This window comes from Danio rerio, chromosome 21 (genome assembly GCF_052040795.2).
Source record: "Danio rerio strain M-AB ecotype USA chromosome 21, GRCz13ab, whole genome shotgun sequence".
Lineage (NCBI taxonomy): Eukaryota > Metazoa > Chordata > Actinopteri > Cypriniformes > Danionidae > Danio > Danio rerio.
In genome coordinates, this window is record NC_141041.1 from 6,290,521 (window position 1) to 6,310,700 (window position 20,180).

General features: G+C 37.1%; 2 protein-coding genes across 3 annotated transcripts; both read right to left on the bottom strand.

Moving 5' to 3' along the window:
• Nucleotides 1-6,245: 6,245 nt before the first annotated feature.
• LOC147831737 (uncharacterized) lies at nucleotides 6,246-13,591 on the bottom strand. Its single transcript, XM_087300686.1, has 3 exons — nucleotides 12,636-13,591; nucleotides 10,239-10,298; nucleotides 6,246-6,844 (listed from the first exon to the last, which is right to left on the bottom strand). Exons 1-3 carry the CDS (start codon nucleotides 12,817-12,819, stop codon nucleotides 6,708-6,710), a joined length of 381 nt encoding a protein of 126 aa, XP_087156812.1. The 5' UTR covers nucleotides 12,820-13,591; the 3' UTR covers nucleotides 6,246-6,707.
• A 2,356-nt stretch (nucleotides 13,592-15,947) lies between these two features.
• Nucleotides 15,948-20,160, bottom strand: rpl28 (ribosomal protein L28). Of its 2 annotated transcripts, none has more exons than XM_087299378.1 (5): nucleotides 20,012-20,160; nucleotides 19,299-19,392; nucleotides 17,480-17,603; nucleotides 16,312-16,430; nucleotides 15,948-16,088 (listed from the first exon to the last, which is right to left on the bottom strand). In XM_087299378.1, exons 2-5 carry the CDS (start codon nucleotides 19,380-19,382, stop codon nucleotides 15,999-16,001), a joined length of 417 nt encoding a protein of 138 aa, XP_087155504.1. In that variant the 5' UTR covers nucleotides 19,383-19,392; nucleotides 20,012-20,160; the 3' UTR covers nucleotides 15,948-15,998.
• Between the last annotated feature and the right edge of the window lie 20 nt (nucleotides 20,161-20,180).

Consider the following 20,180-nt stretch of genomic DNA (forward strand, 5'->3'; position numbering starts at 1 on the left):
TCAGTGAAATTCACCCGTTTGGTAACAATGGTGCTAATATAAAGTCATGTTAGAGATGTGGACTCTTTCGTTTAGTGCCCGTGTAAATCTGAATTACGATGTTTGTGTGAATTTTTGTCTACTTTTAAGGGTGCTCTATAACAACGCTGCGTCTGAAATCGCCTACTCCTCCAGTATGTGCTGCGTTTGAGTTTAAATTTACTACACGACGGTAGTATGAATAGTGCTTGGACGTACTACATCTGCCATTTGTTATTGTCATGTGCCCTCCTTGCATCATCCCTTCACTGTCTTTTATGATTTATCTCGTGTGGCATCATTACGATAGCATAGCGTCCATTGGAAGCACACATCAAAATCTCACCGGAAGTAAAAGGTCATCTGGGTAATTCTTGCTTACTGTTTTTTAAATGCTATTGCTGCGTTCCTTATACTACGCCCTAAAACTATGTACTTTTGAGTGTGTAACAGAAGAGTATGCAAGCTTTGGGACATACTACTTCCTCATTAACAGATCATTATGTTGCTTTATCGTGGTGGGCAAAGCAAGGCTTCATGAAACACTGAAACAGTCAAAGTAAATGTGTTGTAGCTTCATGTTTAAGACTTGGGCTTGTGTTAAAATGCCAGTTTCACGTCAGCCATCCCTATTGCTTTATTACATCCTGTCAATCATCACGACACATCATCATTGATTACCTAACTTATTGGAGAAGTTGGAGAAGTCTTTCATGCAGAGAAATCTCCTCAGGTCTTTGGTTATCTATGCATTGAAAAGTTAATGTCCAGACACTTGATACATCGCTGTTGCAGATGAAATATACCACAGAAAATGCCATTTAAATGTTTTTCAGGGAGCTAGATATTAATTAATAGTCATTCAAACAACTTTACCGAAGCCTCAATACTTGATGGTTGGTCTCGCACGTCTGCCATATTTGTAGTTCATTTACACAAGTTTGTAGTTCTAATCAATTTCACGTCCAACGCACGTGTATTGTGGGCAATATTAGCAGATAGAGTATGGACGCTTCAACATTTCGAATATTTACTGAAAATAGTAAACCACCCAGGAACATTTGGCAAACGTATTCCAACATACTACACTTTGAGACACACTAGTTTTATTTTCAAACACTATTTAGGATGCCAATTGGAACGCAGCAATAATATTTTTTCAAATACTATGAATTCAGATATACTACTTGGCTCGCATACTGTTTTTAGTGTACTATATAGTATGGATGTACGCGATTTCAGACACAGCCCAAGCGTCATTCAGTCTGGAGAAGCGTCCGCCATGTTGAATGCGCTCTACCATAAGCTTGAGCTTCCTCTGTGGTACAGAAGAGTTTTGTACTTTCGCCTCAATAAAGCACAAACGTCCACCGGTGTCTTCTGTAAGGGAAACGTTTCCGTAGCTTTAACGTATATGCAAATACTGGTCGTAATCGGCTTTCTTAGTTCTTTCTTCATGACCGTGTGTATAATTCTGCAGGCTTTGATGTATACAGCGAGTCCCTTTTGCTAATTTAATGTTATTTAAATGTTACGAGCGCGCTTTTAACCAAATTCTCTGTTGTGGCAGAGTTTCTCTCCAGATAACTTAATGATCCGACTGATCTTACGGTTGATAGATTTATTTGATGTGTAAATTTGGGGTTCCAGAGAACAATATATTGCTTTTTTTTTTTTCGATCTGTTTATTATTATTATTTTTCTATCCTGTTTATTTTTTGTCTATAATATTGATATTAATAATCTAAAGTCGTACTGTACCAGGACTGTGCTCTATATTACTTCTAGAGATGGATTTTTGTTAAATACATGTGAACGTTCAGCATCAAGGATGGAATTCTGATTACCTCATTATTGCCAGATTTCTGTTTGTGAAAAACTTCAACTCTCAGATTCAAGCATCTCATCTCTTGGGCTTCAGTGTAATCAGTTTCTTCTCAACACGTCCTCCGCTCTGTGTTTTCTGCGTGTCGGTTTTCCGTACTTGGTTAAATATGTGGATTCTGAATTGGTATTAATGCTTACATACCCAATAAAGATGTTCTTACACCAAAGTCTGTGTTTGGGATGCTTGTTTGATTAAAAAAAAAAAAAGATGTTATTGGCTTATTATTATTATTATTATTTTACATTTTCTAGCTTGAATGAGCTAGACTTGCAGTCTGTTTTCTTTAGCAGTATAAAACTGTTTAAAGGTGCAGTATGTAAGTTTGACACCCAGTGGTTGAACTAGGTATTGCACTCGTGGATCAAAACACACACAAGTGCAGGTTGCCAGATTGAGGACCAACAGCAGTGTGCCTGACTATCGAGCCTGAAGGCTGATTTGAGGCTGATTTAAACCGTGTTCTAACTAAAAGCAACGACACGCGATAGAAGAAATATTTTCCATATTAAGAATTTTTGTCCTAACCAACATCTGAAATTTAAATACTAGAAACGGCTTCTGTTTCTTGCAGTTGAACAACAGAAAACTGACTATGTTTCCCTCAGGCAAACCTCATGTGCTTTATTTAGTGTTAAATGCTAATGATGTGAGCTTGAATGCCATTTTACATGACATTTATTGCCTTACTACTGAAAGCAGCAGCAGATAGTTCACCTCGGGTCTTGAAAATAAAATAAACCATTTGAAGTTAAACTTTAGAACTGTGACTAGCCAACACATATCAGTGATTCAGCATCTACATTTAATAATGTTAAAGAGGTTTATTATGTATTAATTAGATGATAAACCTTATCATTTTGTTGGAGTGCAGTGAGTGCACTATTCTGTGCTTCTGAATGGCTGTATTTAAATTTCTGTCATGTTTCGTCTGGTGTAAGTCAAATTGCTTATCACTGCAAATCGCGTGTTTAAAAAATAAAATAATGTTTACGTTTGTAATATTTATATTATTTGCTAATTAATAACCTCATGTGGAACTCTGAATCTGTGTCTCATTTCGGAGTCTGCTACTGTCCACCGGAGGTCGCATTTCAGTCACGGACGCATGCTTTAACGCCCCATTCACACAGGGCTTCAGCGTCAACGCTTAACTGAAGGCATGTCTGACGTTGGGGCTGAAACGATCGTCATAGAAGCGTCAGCCAATAAAATTCTGTCAGCAATAGGCCACTGTCTAGCTGGCAGGGCCGGAGTGGGACTCTTTTTCAGCCCTGGAGTTTCAAGCCTCAGACCGGCCCTCCTCAGTTCACGACTGACTATATTAAAATATGGTCATTTCCAATTCAGTTTCTAATTACACTATCATGTCTTTTTTTGAGAAAACAGCTGCTTTAGAACTTTAAATGTTCAACAACCCAAACAGTATTATATGTCTTAACAATAAAAATGAAAAAAATAATAATAACAACATATTCAGACAAGGATCAAACTCGGGTCAGCAGCGTCGTAATCTAACGTGGTAACCACTGGACCACAACAGTTGTATATTGAGAAGTGACTCATCTGAGTTATATCATCATTAACCTGCAGGCTGGTTATATATAAAAAGAGCAGAGCTGCGGTAAAATAATGAATAAGAAGACTGTGGTCAAGTAAATAAATAAATTTATTTAAAAAATGTGACTGCTGAGAGCAACAGATTCTGGAGCTAGGGACACCGGCCCTCGCGGCCAAAAAACGGACCGGCCCACCAGGATTTCTCCCGATTAGCCAATCCGGGCCTGCTAGCTGGTGTATTTGCATACAGCGATCTGATTGGCTGATGCTTTTGTCGGTGCTTGTCCCAACTTCTGCAGCGTGCAACGCCTCTGAAGTGGCGCTGACAGATCCACAATGCAGTTCGGCAACGCCTGACGTCACCCATTCAAAGTGAATGTGAAAGCGTTGACGCTGACGCCCCGTGTGAATGGAGCGTAAGAGCCTTCCTGACTGTATGAATGAAATATGCTGTTTCCACCAAGGCAACCCAGGGTGCTGAATTATAATTGGCTAAAGTGGCAGTGGGTGGGTTAAATAAAATACAGCGCTCTGGCAAGTAACGCACATTTTCAAAGCAGAATATCTGACTTCAGCACTGTTTTTCAGATAAACAAGAATGTTCTGTAAGGTCCACCCAGTTGGCCCAATGCCGGTGTCCACTGGTGGATGAAGGTTTAATGCCTGTTCGGTCTTTCCAGTGCACAATGTTGATTTACCTTAAATTTAACTCATATCTGATTCCAATTTTAGTATGAGGTGGTTTAGAGTATTAATATATTTATCTTTAGTTTTATCTGAATCCAATCATAAAGCATTAAAAAGATTTGGACTATTATTATTATTAAGATGGACTATTACATCCATTCATTCGGGTGCTCATGTCGCTCAGAGAAATCGCCTCGGCTGAAGGCGTCCCTTACGGTCACACTCCGGTCAGTCTTGAATATTAAACAGAGGTAATTGACATACTTTAGATGGCCGCTACCAGCGCGCTTGTTCTAAAATACTTTAGCTAGTCCCGATTAGATGTACACCTTTGAGTTAAGACAATCATCATTTCTAATTAGAGGTTAGGGCATTAATATAAATGTACCCGACTACTGGACTCTATAGTAACTTTAATTTTCACCAAGCCCATGGTTTCCCATATGAACTTAATTTAGAATAATATTATCTTCAAACAAAGGTCGGGTACCCAATCTAGGTTAGTCGTGCAACACCTTGTTGTCCTAGACGGAAGTTAACGCCCTTTCCACCTAAGTTCACTTGAATCAATATCAAGAGTCAGTCGGATCCCTAAAATACAATTAGTGAGCCCAATGCTCCATCTCAACTGGATTTTAGTCCGTCTACTGACCTGACGCAAGACGTGCGGAAACAAGGATACAGCGTAATCTACTTGAATTAATAATTACAGAGTGAGCAAAATATGGTCAAACATTACAATTTATTAGTCAGGTAAATGTATTATGCCAATTCAATCAGTCAATTCATAAACGATCAATACAAAACATCAAATTATCAAAGATAAATCCAAGATGAAAAGATGCATACCTGACCTTTTACATAACGTGTAAATTTTAAATAACGTGGAGCCTAGGCTTTCAAGAAGAATTCAAGAAGAATTCCCTCAAGGAAGGGGGTGTGTGTATATATTTATTGTTTTGATTATGTCTATTTCTGAGAGAATGAGACCATTGTACCTGTCGCACTGAGACATTTCAAATGATATCAAACATGATAGTTAAAGTCAGTTTGGTTAATCTAGAACATTCAAACATTGAAATGACCATATGTGAGTTGGGGTGGATGAAGCCGAGTTTCAGCATACTCAGATGCAAATGCAGCAGGAGCTGGTTTTTCCCGCATTCCCACCTGCTGGGTTGTGGAGTCACCAGTCTCTGTTTTTAGCTCATGTTTTGAATTGTCAAAGACATCAAAAATATTTGTAATATTTCAATTCTTACAGTTCACTTAGCATGTTTACTAAATATCTGCAAACATATTATGGTGTTTTTATGCTTTAAAATGGTAAAAAAAAAAAAAAAAAAAACTGACATACAGCACCTTTAATAATATTGCAAACTGGAATGTCTTGATGTTAAATTAAAACAAGTACATAATGCCATAAAAAGCAATGGTTGTTTTGGAAATTCAGCTTCGTTAAAGTTTTTAATAAATCACAGCAGTGGTGAGTTTACTTTCTTTTTTAAAATGGCGTGTTGTCCATGAAAGTGAATTAGAAGATGGAAGATGATTGTTGTTTATGTCTATGAAATAACCTTGAGAAACATGATATAAAATGCATATTTATGCAAATAAAAAAAAAATTCATGTCACGACCCCTTTAAATCTACATTGCACAAACAAACTAAATATTTTTTAGATTTTTTTTGTTGTTTCCAGTCCAAATATCTAAACATTCTTAAATCAAGAAGCATTTTCTAAGAAGCTAAATTAAGCACTGTTTTGTTTAAAGAAATAAAAGGCCAAAAATAAGGAAGTTTTCCCTTAAAACAAGGAAAATAATCTGCCTGTTCTGCCTTATTTCAAAAAGAAAACAAGAATTATCCCACGGCAGATTATTTAGCTTGTTTTATGGGAAAAGTTACTTAAATTTGACATTTTCTTCTTAAAACAAAATATAATTATCTTAATGTCTAGAAAATGCTTCTTGATTTAAGAATGCTCAGATATCTGGACTAGAAACAAAACAAAACCTCTTAGAAAAGCATTTCTGCTGTGTAATTTCACGTATACATGTGTTCATTTATTAAAAGCAGACAACAGTACTGTACAATCCATTTAAATACAAACCTTTATTCTGCTTTAGTGCTTTTGGTTAATTTTTTTCCCACAGTGACTGTTTTGTGTGTTGTTAATTGTATTTTAATAAATGAATACAGATGCAGTAGAGCACTATATTGAAATTATGACACAGCTAAACTTTAACCCATTGTGTTACAACTGCAGAAACTTCAATTAAACATAATTACGTTAAAATCCTAGTCATACATCCAAACTGCATCATTAATAGCACCAGGCTCACACTCTTTACTGGCACATTTTAAGTGCTTACATATAAATAGTGGATTTCAAGTGTATTGACTGTTCTATTTAACCTTAATTTGACAAGAATGCAAAATTTTCAAGGGTAAAAAAAAAAATAGTAGTAGTTATAAATAAATATCATTTTAACTTCACCAAAATGAGCTCGTGTCCATCTCTCGTGTCCTTCTGACTGATCTGTTGTACGTGCACTTCATAAGAGCAGATGTGCAAGAATGATGAAAGTGATAAAGATGAAGGGGGCGTGTCCTGGCGCTGAGGGGATGGAGCCACTGAGCTCGTGCCCACACAGAGCATGCTCCAACAGCAGGTGAGTCTCAGGTGTGATACCTGCAACACACAAACACCAACATCAAATAATGTGAAAATTCATTTCAGTAGGCCAATAGAATTAAAGCTAAAACAGCAGGAATGCTTTTATTAAAGAAACAGCTCAAATAAAATGACAAACAGCAAAGAAAAAAAAGCATTCAAACTGTTAATATAGTTAACAAGAATTATTTATATTGTTTATTATTAACTTCCCATTAATTGAATTTTATTAATGTCTACCCTTACCCCAACCATCACAATGATGTAAAAACAGATCTGGAGTCTTCTGTATTTTTATAGCTGATTACCCATGTGGATGGATGATAACAACCTTCTGGGCCTACCAGTAGATGCAAGAGACCCCAACTGGCCCATATCTATATCAGCTGATAACCGAGTGATAACATTAGAAGCAGGTGTTTGTTTCAGGATGATAATGAAATTGAAGCTAAAACTAAATATATGATTAATAGTTTAAATGGCAAAGCAGACATGTATTTATAAAAGAGACATTAAATAAAATGACAGAAACAACAAAGGACAAAACTCAAACAAGTGTTAAATTTAATACTATATATAATATATTTATATATAATTTATTTATATATATATATATATATATATATATATATATATATATATATATATATATATATATATATAGTTGAAGTCGCCCCCACTTATTATTAACCCCAGTTTCAGTTTAACAGAGAGATTGTTTTTAACACATTTCAAAACATAATAGTTTTAATAACTAATAACTGATTTATTTTATCTTTGCCATGATAACAGTAAATAATATTAGACTAGATCAGTGGTCACCAAACTTATTCCTGGAGGGCTAGTGTCTTGCAGATTTTTGTTCCAACCCTAATCAAACACACCTGAACAAGCTAATCAAGGTCTTACTAGGTATACTTGAAACATCCAGGCCGGTGCGTTGAGGCAAGTTGGAATTAAACCCTGCAGGGACACCGGCCCTCCAGGACCGAGATTGGTGACCCCAGGACTAGATATTCTTCAAGACACTTCTATACAGCTTAAAGTGACATTTAAAAGCTTAACTAGGTTAATTAGGTTAACTAGGCAGGTTAGGGTAACTAGGCAAGTTATTGTATAATGATGGTTTGTTCTGTAGACTATCGAAAAACAATTAGCTTAAAGGGGCTAATAATTTTTGTCCCAAAAATGTTTTTAAAAAAAATTAATAACTGCTTTTATTCTAGCCAAAATAAAACAAATAAGACTTTCTCCAGAAGAAAAAATGTTATCAGACATACTGTGAAAATTTCCTTGCTCTGTTAAACATCATTTGGGAAATATTTAAAAAAGAAAAAAAATCAAAGGGGGCCTAATAATTCTGACTTCAACTGTGTGTGTATATATCTAAAGTTTGTACACAGATCTTTAACATTATATTAATAATAATAATATTACATAATTTAAGAAGTTCTGGTTTCTTTTAAAATCATAATCTGAAAGCGCTTCACCAAAATCTAAAAATCATCTTGGCTGTGTTCCCAATAGCAGCAGCTCACCACTAATACTCATATTATATACGGTGTTATTCAGCCAGTTATTCATATGATCGTCAGCTACCAGTAGAGGGCGCTAATTTGTTTGCTGAAAATATAAGATATTAGTGGTTTGCTTTAGAACAGGGCTGCCCAAACCTTTTCGTATGAAGGGTCAAAAACTAAATATCATTATGAGCTGTGGGCCAAAGGTAAATATACCAAACTAAATTACATTAAATGGGTAATTTCCTAATATATTTCATATTATTAAACAATACATTTAAAAAAGCATAAATTTTTTAATTTACAACTTTTTTAAAAGTTAACTTATTGCAATAAAAACTTAACTGTCAACTGTATATATATATATATATATATATATATATATATATATATATATATATATATATATATATATATATATATATATACAGTTGAAGTCAGAATTATTAGCGCCCATGTTTATTTTTTTCTCTAATTTCTTTTTAATAGAGAGCAGATTTTTTCCACACATTTCTAAACATAATAATTTTAATAACTCATTTCTAATATCTGATTTATTTTATCTTTACCATAATGACAGTAAATAATATTTGGCTAGATATTTTTAAAGACACTTCTTATACAGCTTAAAGTGACATATAAAGGCTTAACTAGGGTTATTAGGTTAACTAGGCAGGTTAGGGTTATTAGGCAAGTTATTGTATAATGATGGTTTGTTCTGTAGACTATCAGGAAAAAAAAACTTAAAGAGGCTTATAATCTTGACCTTAAAATGGTGCTTAAAAAGATAAAAACTGCTTTTATTCTAGCCGAAATAAAACAAATAAGACTTTCTCCAGAAGAAAAAATATTATCAGACATACTGTGAAAATTTCCGTGCTCTGTTAAACATAATTTCAACTGTATATATATATATATATATATATATATATATATATATATATATATATATATATATAATATTTTAATGTAACATTCATTATGTCCCCAGATCATTTAGAAATCTTTCATTATCTGTGTTAAAAACAGTAGCTTAATTGTATTTTTAGAGGAAGATTCAATTAAACATTCATTTAAAAACAAAACTGCAACCTTATTTCATTTTAAAGCATCTTTGCTAAATAAACATTAAACATTTCTATATTTATACAACAGTTCTGTCTGGTTCTCGAATCTGATTGGCTGACAGCCATGCAATATTCTGCAACAGCAGCACTCGTACAGCCTCCTCACCTTTGTGTATTACTCCGCCCACACAGAGTGACAGCAGATCAATAAACAATATCACTACAATTTGACAAATATTGGACAATATAATGTACATTTGAGGCTTTTTTAGTCGAGAATGTTGTTGTTTAGATTGCAACTATGCATTTTATTTATAAGGATAGTGCCTATTTTAATTTTGGAGATACAGTGCGTCAGCATCCATTAGCCTGTCATACTGAGCAAAGACAGTTGACGTTCTGCCACAAAATGGCGACAGAGACCCCATAATTAAGAGAAATACTGGAAAATGTCTGTAGCATTTATGCCATTCAGCCTTATCTTAAACATGAGGCTTTTTAGTTGAGAATGTAGTTGTTTAGATTGCAACTATGCAGTTTATTTACAAGGATAGTGCCTATTTTAAATATTTATAATACTAACTAATACATGTCCTGTCCTCTCCTGTCAATCATTGATTCTCATCCTTATATGGTCTCAGGAAATACATGTGCAGCTATTGACTGGCAATGACCCGTTTCCATCATTACACAATGAGTCGATATGGGTTGTGATAAAACAGAGGAACAAAAGCGACAGCCAAACACACTCACAAATAAAGTACTGGGATTGAAACGCAGGTTATTAAAGCTTTTCATTAATTTAATGAGCACTAAAAAACTCACTGTGCTGCGACCATTCCTGCCAGAGATGCTGAAGTTCCTCATCATGTTCGTGACTGTGATCTGAGGAGAAAGCATATCAATAAGTCAAATTATACATCACATTTTCCCCCCCATCCCTGCTGAAAAATCCCACTTAAACCAGCCTAGGCTGGTTGGCTGGTTTTAGAGGGGTTTTGGCCACTTCCAGGCTGGTTTCCAGCTATTTGCAGCCTGGTCTTAGCTGGTCAGGCTGGAAAATGACCAGTCAAATCCTGCTTAAACTAGCTTGACCAGCCTGGTTTAAGCTGGTTTTGGCTGGACTCCCAGCTTGGCTAGGCTGGTCAAGCTGGTTTTAGCTGGTCATCTCCCAGCCTGACCAGCTAAGACCAGGCTGGAAATGGCTGGAAACCAGCCTGGAAGTGGCCAAAACCCCTCTAAAACCAGCCTGGTCGACCAGCTTAATCCAGCCAACCAGCTTAGGCTGGTTTAAGCTGGATTTTTCAACAGGAATGACAAATTAATACAAAATACACAGCAATAAATTCCCAAAAGCAATACTGAACTGATATTTATTTTCTATGCTTGATGATATGTAAAGACAATGCTGCATTAAAGCCAAATCAACATATTCATTTCAGGACCAAAGTAAACTGTTGCAACTGGATGTGTAAATGAGTAATACAATTTTGTACCAGTAAACAAAAGAGGCATGATATTGTTATTTTAGGCACTATAAAATAGTGAACAATTATTATTTAAATTAAATAGGAACATTTTACTGCTCTCTAGATTTAAACAGGAGAGTTTTAGCATTTTTGAATCCATTCAGCAGATTTCCAGGTCTGGCAAGAGCACTATTAGCTTAGCTTAGCATAGATCATTCAACCGGATAAGACCATTAGCATCTCGTTTAAAAAAATTCACCAAAAAAAAGATTGACTTTTCACTTTACATCGGTCTTAGTACATGACATAACCTTAAAAAGATTGAAGTCATGTCATGTACTAAGACCGATGTAAAGTAAAAAGTTGCTATTTTCTAGGCTGATGTGGCTAGTAGCTACACTCATTGGCCACTTTATTAGGTACACCTGTCCAACTGCTCGTTAACGGAAATTTCTAGTTAGCCAATTACATGGCAGCAACTCAATGGATTTAGACATGCAGACATGCTCAAGACGATCTGCTGAAGTTAAAACCGAGCATTAGAATGGGTAAGAAAAGTGATTTAAGTGACTTTGAATGTGGCATGGTTGTTGGTGCCAGACAAGCTGGTCTGAGTATTTCAGAAACTGCTCATCTACTGGGATTTTCACGCACAACCATCTCTAGGGTTTACAGAGAATGGTCCTAAAAGGAGAAAATATCCAGTGAGTGGCAGTTCTGTGGGCGCAAATGCCTTGTTGATGCCAGAGGCAGAGGAGAATGGCCAGTCTGGTTCCAGCTGATAGAAAGGCAACAGTTACTCAAATAATCACTCGTTACAACTGAGGTCTGCAGAAGAGCATCTCTGAACACACAACACGTCCAACCTTGAGGCAGATGGGCTACAGCAGCAGAACACCACACCGGGTGCCACTCCTGTCAGCTAAGAACAGGAAACTGAGGCTACAACTCACACAGGCTCACCAAACTTGGACAATAGAAGATTAAGAAACGTTGCCTGCTCTGATGAGTCTCTATTTCTGCTGCCACATTCGGATGGTAGGGTCAGAATTTGTCATCACAACACGAAAGCATAGATCCATCCTGCCTTGTATCAACGGTTCAGGTTGGTGGTGGTGGTGTAATGGTGTGGGGGATATTTTCTTGGAACACTTTGGGGCCATTAGCAATTGAGCATTGTGTCAACACCTCAGCCGACCTGAGTATTGTTGCTGACCATGCCCATCCCTTTATGACCACAGTGTACCCATCTTCTGATGGCTACTTTCAAGCAGGATAACGCTCCTTGTCATAAAGCGTGAATCATCTTAGACTGGTTTCTTGAACATGACAATGAGTTCACTGTACTCAAGTGGCCTCCGCAGTCACCAGCTCTCAATCCAATAGAGCAGCTTTGGTATGTGGTGGAATGGGAGATTGGCATCATTGATGTGCAGCTGACAAATCTGCAGCAAGTGTGTGATGCTATCATGTCAATATGGTGGACCAAAATCTCTGAGGAATATTTCCAGTATTGTTGAATCTTCGCTACGAAGGATTAAGGCAGTTCTGAAGGCAAAATGGGGTCCAACCCGGTACTAGTAAAGTATACCTAATAAAGCTGCCAGTGAGTGTACTCTCATTCTGGTGTAAGAATCAGGAAACTTTGTTGCTGACTATATCATGGCTGAAGCAGATGCAATGATATTACTCAGATTCTGACTGAACATGACAATTTAAATGTGATAAAAGAGTATTTTAAAAGAAAAGGTACCGTCGCTGTGCTGGAAGAGAAGCTGCCGCAGTTCCCGCAGGGCTCGGGTCAGGTTCTCCAGCTGGTCGTGCAGATGAATGTTCTCCTCAATCAGAGCATGAATGGTGTCCTGAAGCTCAAAGCCTCGACAACACACACCAAGCAGCACACAAACACACACACAGCGCAGAGACGGCCAATGCATTCTGACATTCACCCAATCACACACTTGAGATAAAAACAGAATAACAACATCCTCCCTAAAACACACTCTCTGTGGAGCTTCTGCTGGACACAATCTGACACACACAGTCAGTCAGACAGAGAGAGAGGCTGCTGTCTGCTTTATCCTGATCAATTCAATCATTAAGCAGCGGGTGAACTCTCGAATCAGAGCGCGCTCATAGATTATAGCGGATCAACAGTGTCCATGCAGCTGCAGGTCAGTAATAACTCCTGAAAGCAGGAATAATAAGCACAGATACAGCACTGGAGGAAGAGCTTAGCCAGAAAGATATTGGTTCATTCTCACTGACCTTGTGAAGCTGCACTGACACAATCTGTATTGCTTAAACTAGCGATATGATATTAAAGTAGCCTACATAACAAACAGAGTCATCGAAAATCTCCCCAGAGATATTGCTTCATTCATTCATTTTCTTGACGGCTTAGTCCCTTTATTAATCTGGGGTTGCCACAGCAGAATGAACCGCCAACTTATCCAGTAAGTTTTTTTACGAAGCGGATGCCCTTCCAGCCGCATCTCTGGGAAACACACATTCACACACACACACTCATTCACTATGGACAATTTAGCCTATTTAGACATGTACCGCATGTCTTTGGACTGTGGGGGAAACCGGAGCAACCGGAGGAAACCCATGCGAAGGCAAGGAGAACATGCAAACTCCACTGAACCGAGGTTCGAACCAGCGACCTTCTTGCTGTGAGGCGACAGCACTACCTACTGCGCCACTGCCTCGCCCGAGATATTGCTTAAAGTTTTTAAACCTCTGCAGAAACTGAATCAGAACTGACATATTTTCTTGTGTATTTTTTAAAGGGATAGTTCACCCATTTATACATTTTTACTTCATTCAAATGTGTTTTTTCTGTTGTTAAACATTGCTGCTTGACAGTGAACTTCCAGTGTTTGCTTTTCCTACAGTGGAAATCAATGGTTACAGCTTGTCTGCTTTCTTCCAAATATATTTAATTTTTAATGGAAGAAACCCAAAGTTTTAGATCCACTTGAGGGTGTTGACAGCAAGTGGCTTTTTGGCCAAAAACACTCACTGGCCACTTTATTAGGGATACCTTACTAGCAACCGGGTTGTATCCCCTTTTGCCTTTAAAACTGCCTTAATCCTTCATGGCGTAGATTCAACAAGGTACTAGAAATATTTCTCAGATATTTTGCTCCATATTGACATGATAGCATCACGCAGTTGCTGCAGATTTGTCGGCTGCACATTAATGATGTGAATCTCCCATTACACCACAGCCCAAAGGTCCTCCATTAGATTGAGCTCTGGTGACTGTGGAGGCCATTTGAGTACAGTGAACTCATTGTCATGTTCAAGAAACCAGTCTGAGATGATTCACTTTATGACGTGCTGTGTTAGCAGATGGCTACACTGTGGTCATAAAGGGATGGACATGGTCAGCAACAATACTCAGGTAGGCTGTGATGTTCAAACGATGCTCAATTGGTACTAATGGGGCCAAAGTGTGCCAAGAAAATACTCTCTACACCATTACACCACCAGCCTGAAAAGTTGATACAAGGCAGAATGGATCCAATTCTGACCCTACCATCTGAATGTCGCAGCAGAAATGGAGACTCATCAGACCAGGCAACATTTTTCCAGTCTTCTATTGTCTAAATTTTGGTGAGCCTGTGTGAATTGTAGCCTCAGTTTTCTGTTCTTAGCTGACAGGAGTGGCACCCGGTGTGTTCTTCTGCTGCTGTAGCTTATCTGCGTAAAGGTTGGACGTGTTGTGTTCAGAGATGCTCTTCTGCATATCTCGGTTGTAGCGAGTGTTTTTTTGAGTTACTGTTGCCTTTCTATCAGCTGGAACCAGACTGGCCATTCTCCTCTGACATCAACAAGGTATTTGTGTCCACAGAACTCCCACTCACTGAATATTTTCTCGTTCGGATCATTCTCTGTAAACCCTAGACACAGTTGTACTTGAAAATCCCAGTAGATCAGCAGTTTCTGAAATACTCAGATCAGCCCATCTGGCATCAACAACTATGCCACATTCAGTCACTTATATCACCTTTCTACTCCATTCTGATGCTCAGTTTGAACTGCAGCAAGTCGTCTTGAACATGTCTACATGCCTAAACGCGTTACATTGCTGCCATGTGATTGGCTGATTAGAAATTTGCATTAGCGAGCAGTGTACCTTATAAAATGGCTGGTGAGTGTATATGGCTAGATTTGTGGTCCAGAGCAACATTAAAAACAAAAAAAAGGGCATGCAAGTAATGCTATGTCAGCTACAATTTCGATTTTAATGGAGAGAGAAAAAGTATACTGCAGTTTATAAATGTACTGTATATGGGTTAACAGTGTTAAAAACACTTTAAAAGAATGAACTGAATCATACAAGTTCCTCACAGACTGAAAGCTAACACAATCAAAAAGAGCATGCTTAAAGGTTTGTGCTTTTACTAATAGAGCCTGTTGCAAGGATCTTCTCCACGTATTAAAAACTTGAATGTCATCCTGGATGTCACCAGCTAGAGAATTCTGTTGTTGTTTAACAATTAAGGATAATTTCATAGTTAGCTTCCTGTTTGTAAATCCCATGCTCTTTGGCATTTTATCATTTTCATAAATTGTTGGTTTTTGGTCCGAAGGAGCTACTGGACCAATTTTGGGGTTCGTCAATTAGGCACCTATTGCAGCAGAGTCTGCTTCCTCATTCCCTTTAATTTCAGTGTCAAAACAGCCAACAATACAGGGCATTAAAATAAAGATCCTGCAATTCCAGTTATTGTGATAAATCTTCACTAATGCTGGATCATTTTAAAAAAAAAATGTCGCTTAAAAGACAGAACTTGTCATCTGTAAATAAAAGTTTCTCTCTATGCATTTCTATTCTATATTCCAGGCTAACAAGATCAGAGAACTCCAGTAATATTATAGTGAACATTTCACACCATTAAATACACATTTAAAAAGTTCATTCAATCAAAAGTGGGTCTGGAACAGTATGACTGTAATTAATAAAATACCTTTCTGGGTGAACTAACCCTTTAAATTGAACATTGCAAGTCCATTAACAAACAAAAAACAAAAGATGAGACGAAAGGCAAAATGAAGTTTAACCAAAAGCTTTTATTAAGTCAAAAGCTGTATATGCGTCTATTTATGAACTCTTGGGAGCCCTGGAGCGCTTCTTCCTCACCACCACAGGCTTCTGACTGCTGAGGATGGCGCTCACGCGTCTCAGAGCAGCCTGATGAGGAAAACAGAGAATCAGGTGATGAGTGAACTGACACTATATAACATACATTTAAAAAACCCACATGACTATAAAACACAGCTGAACGTCAGAGCTCATGCCTTACAGAACACCAAACTAATCTCAATTACCTCGATGTAAACAGTGCCTAAATACAAGTAGACCTGTTAGATGCATCATGCTGTGGTGTGTGTGTGTGTGAGATGTGCAAACTCACCATACGCAGATCTCTCCTGTATTTGTTTTTGCGGATGATGTTCCTGACGCTGGCGAGGGTGGCGCGAGAGTTCTTGTTGATGGTGATCTTCCCATATGAGGTGGCAGGTTTGCGCTGACCTGAAACAAATGCAGACTTTTAACTAATAAGAAACTTGTTCACTGGTCTTTCAGATCGCCTTACTATTCTTTGGCTTGCATATAAATCAGTAGTTGCATCCTAAATGACCACTTTACATTATGCATTAATACACTCAACCATGTAGTGTAATGTGCAATTTAGTGTCATCTTAAATCAAAGTTTTTTTTTACTATACAGAAATAAATTCAAACTGTTTCCCCGGAAATGTTTGCTAAATTAGAGATATAAATTACCATACTACCAACAGTACCTGTCATAAACACAACCATATTCACAATCAGCATGCAGCATAATCAATTATGTCGGAGAATTTTACTTTTATAGTCCAAAATAAAGAAATACAACCTCTGCACCATGTAGCTCCTCTCCTTCTGCTACACCAGCAACTTCCAGCATTGAGTGCATAAAGCACAGGCCTCAAACTTGATTCCTGGCGGGCCGCAGCTCTGCACAGTTTTGCTCCAACCACAATCAAAAACAGCTGATCCAACCAATCAAGGTGTTCAAGACTACTAGAGACTATTGAGCAGGTGTGAGTTAGAGGTGGCTGGACCTAAACTATGCAGAGCTGCGGCCCTCCAGGAATTGAGCTTGAGACCATTGTCAAAGGATTCAATTACACACTTATTTTTAAGGGTTGAATAAGTGCACCATCCAGGTATTTAAAGGTACTTATTCATACTTTTTTCAGTGTGAATGCACTGCTTATGGACTAGTAATTTTGTAGTATAGATACTACAAAATTATACTATACTACATACTATTGTAGTATAGTCTCAATGCAACAAGCATACAGTAGTCAACATATAAAGTGGATCAAAACATTTACCAAATAAGACAAGAATGGGTGTTCATAAGTTTTAGGACAACTAATAGAAGATCTACTTCAAATGTCGACTACTATAGTTAATATCATGACAGTGTGTAATTTGTTTTGATTTTAAAACACAACCCATATTTCAGAAATGAACCCACTGCTACTGAATCTTTAAACTAATAGGACTTAAACAACATCAGTCTCACTGACCTGAACGTTTCTTCAGGACGACGACCACACCTTTGCCGTCAGCGGCCGGCTCAATGCCAATGGTCTTCCTGTGAATGAGACCATTGAAGCGGAAAGCATTCCTGGCCTTCAGGTTATTCGGCTCCTGAAAATGAGAGAAAAATATACAAGATCAGAAAGCAGTACTTAAGTTTATTTATTGCCACATCAGAATCTTACAGCTATTTCATGGCAAGAGCAACATAGATGAAATTACATAACATTAACTTCAATTACTTCATATTTTAAGAGTTGAAACTTAAATACGTTTACATTAAACATACACTTCAATGTTTGATGAATTCTTCCTGTAGATACAGTAATGCGTTATATGACAAATAAATTCTTTAGTCAAAGGATCAACAAAAAGGCAAACATCAGTATATTTAACTAGAGGAAACAAGTGAAAAATTAACTGGAATTATCAGTTTGACTGTACAGTTTAAGGGACAATTCACAAAAAAAAAAAAAAAAAAAACTTTTCCTGATTTACTCGCACTCAAGTGGTTTTAGATTATGACCAGAAAACATGATATTATTAAGAACGCTTAAAGCCGCAGACATTGACATCCATAATAGGAACAACAAAACATTTCTATAGAAGTCAATAGCTTCTGCTTCCCAACATACTGTAAGACAGGGATCACCAAACTTGTTCCTGGAGGTCCGGTGTCCTACAGATTTTAGCTCCAACCCTAATCAGACATTCATAACAAGCTAATCAAGGTCTTACTAGGTATACTGAAACATCCAGGTGTGTTGAGGCAAGTTGGAATAAACCCTGCAGGGACACAAGCCCTCCAGGTCTCCTGGAGGTGACCCCTGCTTTAATACCTTGTATTCAACAGAATAAAGTCAAACTGGTTTGGAAAAAGTGGAAAATGAGTAGACTAGTTTAATTTTTGGGTGAACTAGGCCTTTAAGATAGCTAATCTCTTTCAATGTATTTTAGTTCAAATTCATGTCAGGTGATATATTAATAACTTTCAACCCCTATTAAACTTGTTTAATAGGTTTATGAAGGTCTTACAATGCTTCTGATAATAGTTGCATTTAAGTTAATGATACCATTATTGACTTTTGTAAACTACAAACATTTAAATTTATGAAAAAAGGGACATGTAAACATGTTTGTGTTTCCCATAGCCAGAACAATGGTGGATAAGACTGAATACAAAATATTCCCCATGATGTCATTTCAGAAAAGTATTCGTTGCATTTTCTAAAATGTTAAGAAATCATACTAGAGGCCAATAACTATCAAAATACAACAAAGTCAACTAAATAGTGCTAATGTTGTAGTTAAGTTATATAAGCATGCGATTTCATATTATATATTCAAATTAGCGTGGTGAACAATTTAATCGGGGTAAAATTGGTTTTAAATTTGCACATTTGGACTTTCTCCTTAATATTATTTCAGAAAAGCATTCTAAACCAGGAAATCATAAGCAGCCAATAATTATCAAAGTACAAGTGTTCACAGTCAGTTAAAAAGTGCTAATGTTGTTTTAAAGTCATACTTGCATGCTACTTGATTGAATATTCAAAGTAGTGTGGTAAACAATATAAGTTCTCACTGAACAAACGTACGAAGATAAAACCAACTTTACCTCAAAAACTACATACAAACTACGTATGAACAAACGTGCAAGCGTAAAGTCAATGTTACCACAATTCTAACAGTCTCTAAGCCTGAAACTTTACACAATTGAGCTAGTGAGTCTGCATAGTCATTTTTAACATTTAAATGCATCAAAAACAACCCACATAAAACTGGTGTTAAAACTGGGCTACTTACAGTGCTGTAGGTCTGTTTGTTCCTCTTGATGAGAAAACTGGAGCTGTTTCTGATGACCATCCACTGCAGGTGAGGCGATGCCATGATGACTGTCCTGAACCAATAATAATAAAACAAATCCATTAATACTCATTATAATAGTTAACATCTGCTCAGATGTCAGTAAATCCAAATAGCCTCGCTAATCACAATAAACTACCACTTTGAAATATGCATTAAAAATCATAAATAGACAAATCGTTGAGGTTAAGTTACATATTCACACATATGGACTTCCACCTTTTTAATTTCAGTAAAGTATTCTTACAAAAATGCTTAATAGTGAAATTATATTTGCAGCCATTGACTATCGAAGTGCACCATTGTTTACGGTCAACTAAATGGAGCTAATGAAGTCTTAAAGTGACTCTTACATGGGATTTTACACCGAATATTCAAAGAAACGTTACCATAGTAAACACTAGGGAGCATGTCACAAGTTGTCACTGAATTAATGTGAGAGTAGAAAACCAACTTTACGTCACTCCAATGTCAAAATCAGGCATCATAATTTTCGTACAATAGTTAATGTGGGTGGAAAACATAACTTTATTACTCATTCCAGGTTGTTTTAATCATATATAGCGGTGTGCTCAATGAAGGCCACGCTAACGCTAATGACCACCGGCGGCGTTTATAGTGAAACACCTTCCTCTTTATTTCCACTAACTTACACCGAAGGGTAGCGTTCATAAACCGCTCATAACACATCCCACGCGTATTTTAGACTGAAATGTATGCTTTTAACGAGTTTATTCGGTCGCTAAAAAGCTACACAAGACGACCACGTTACCTTCTGTGCAGAGGAAGAGAGAGGGAAAGGAAGGAGTTCCAGTTCCGTTA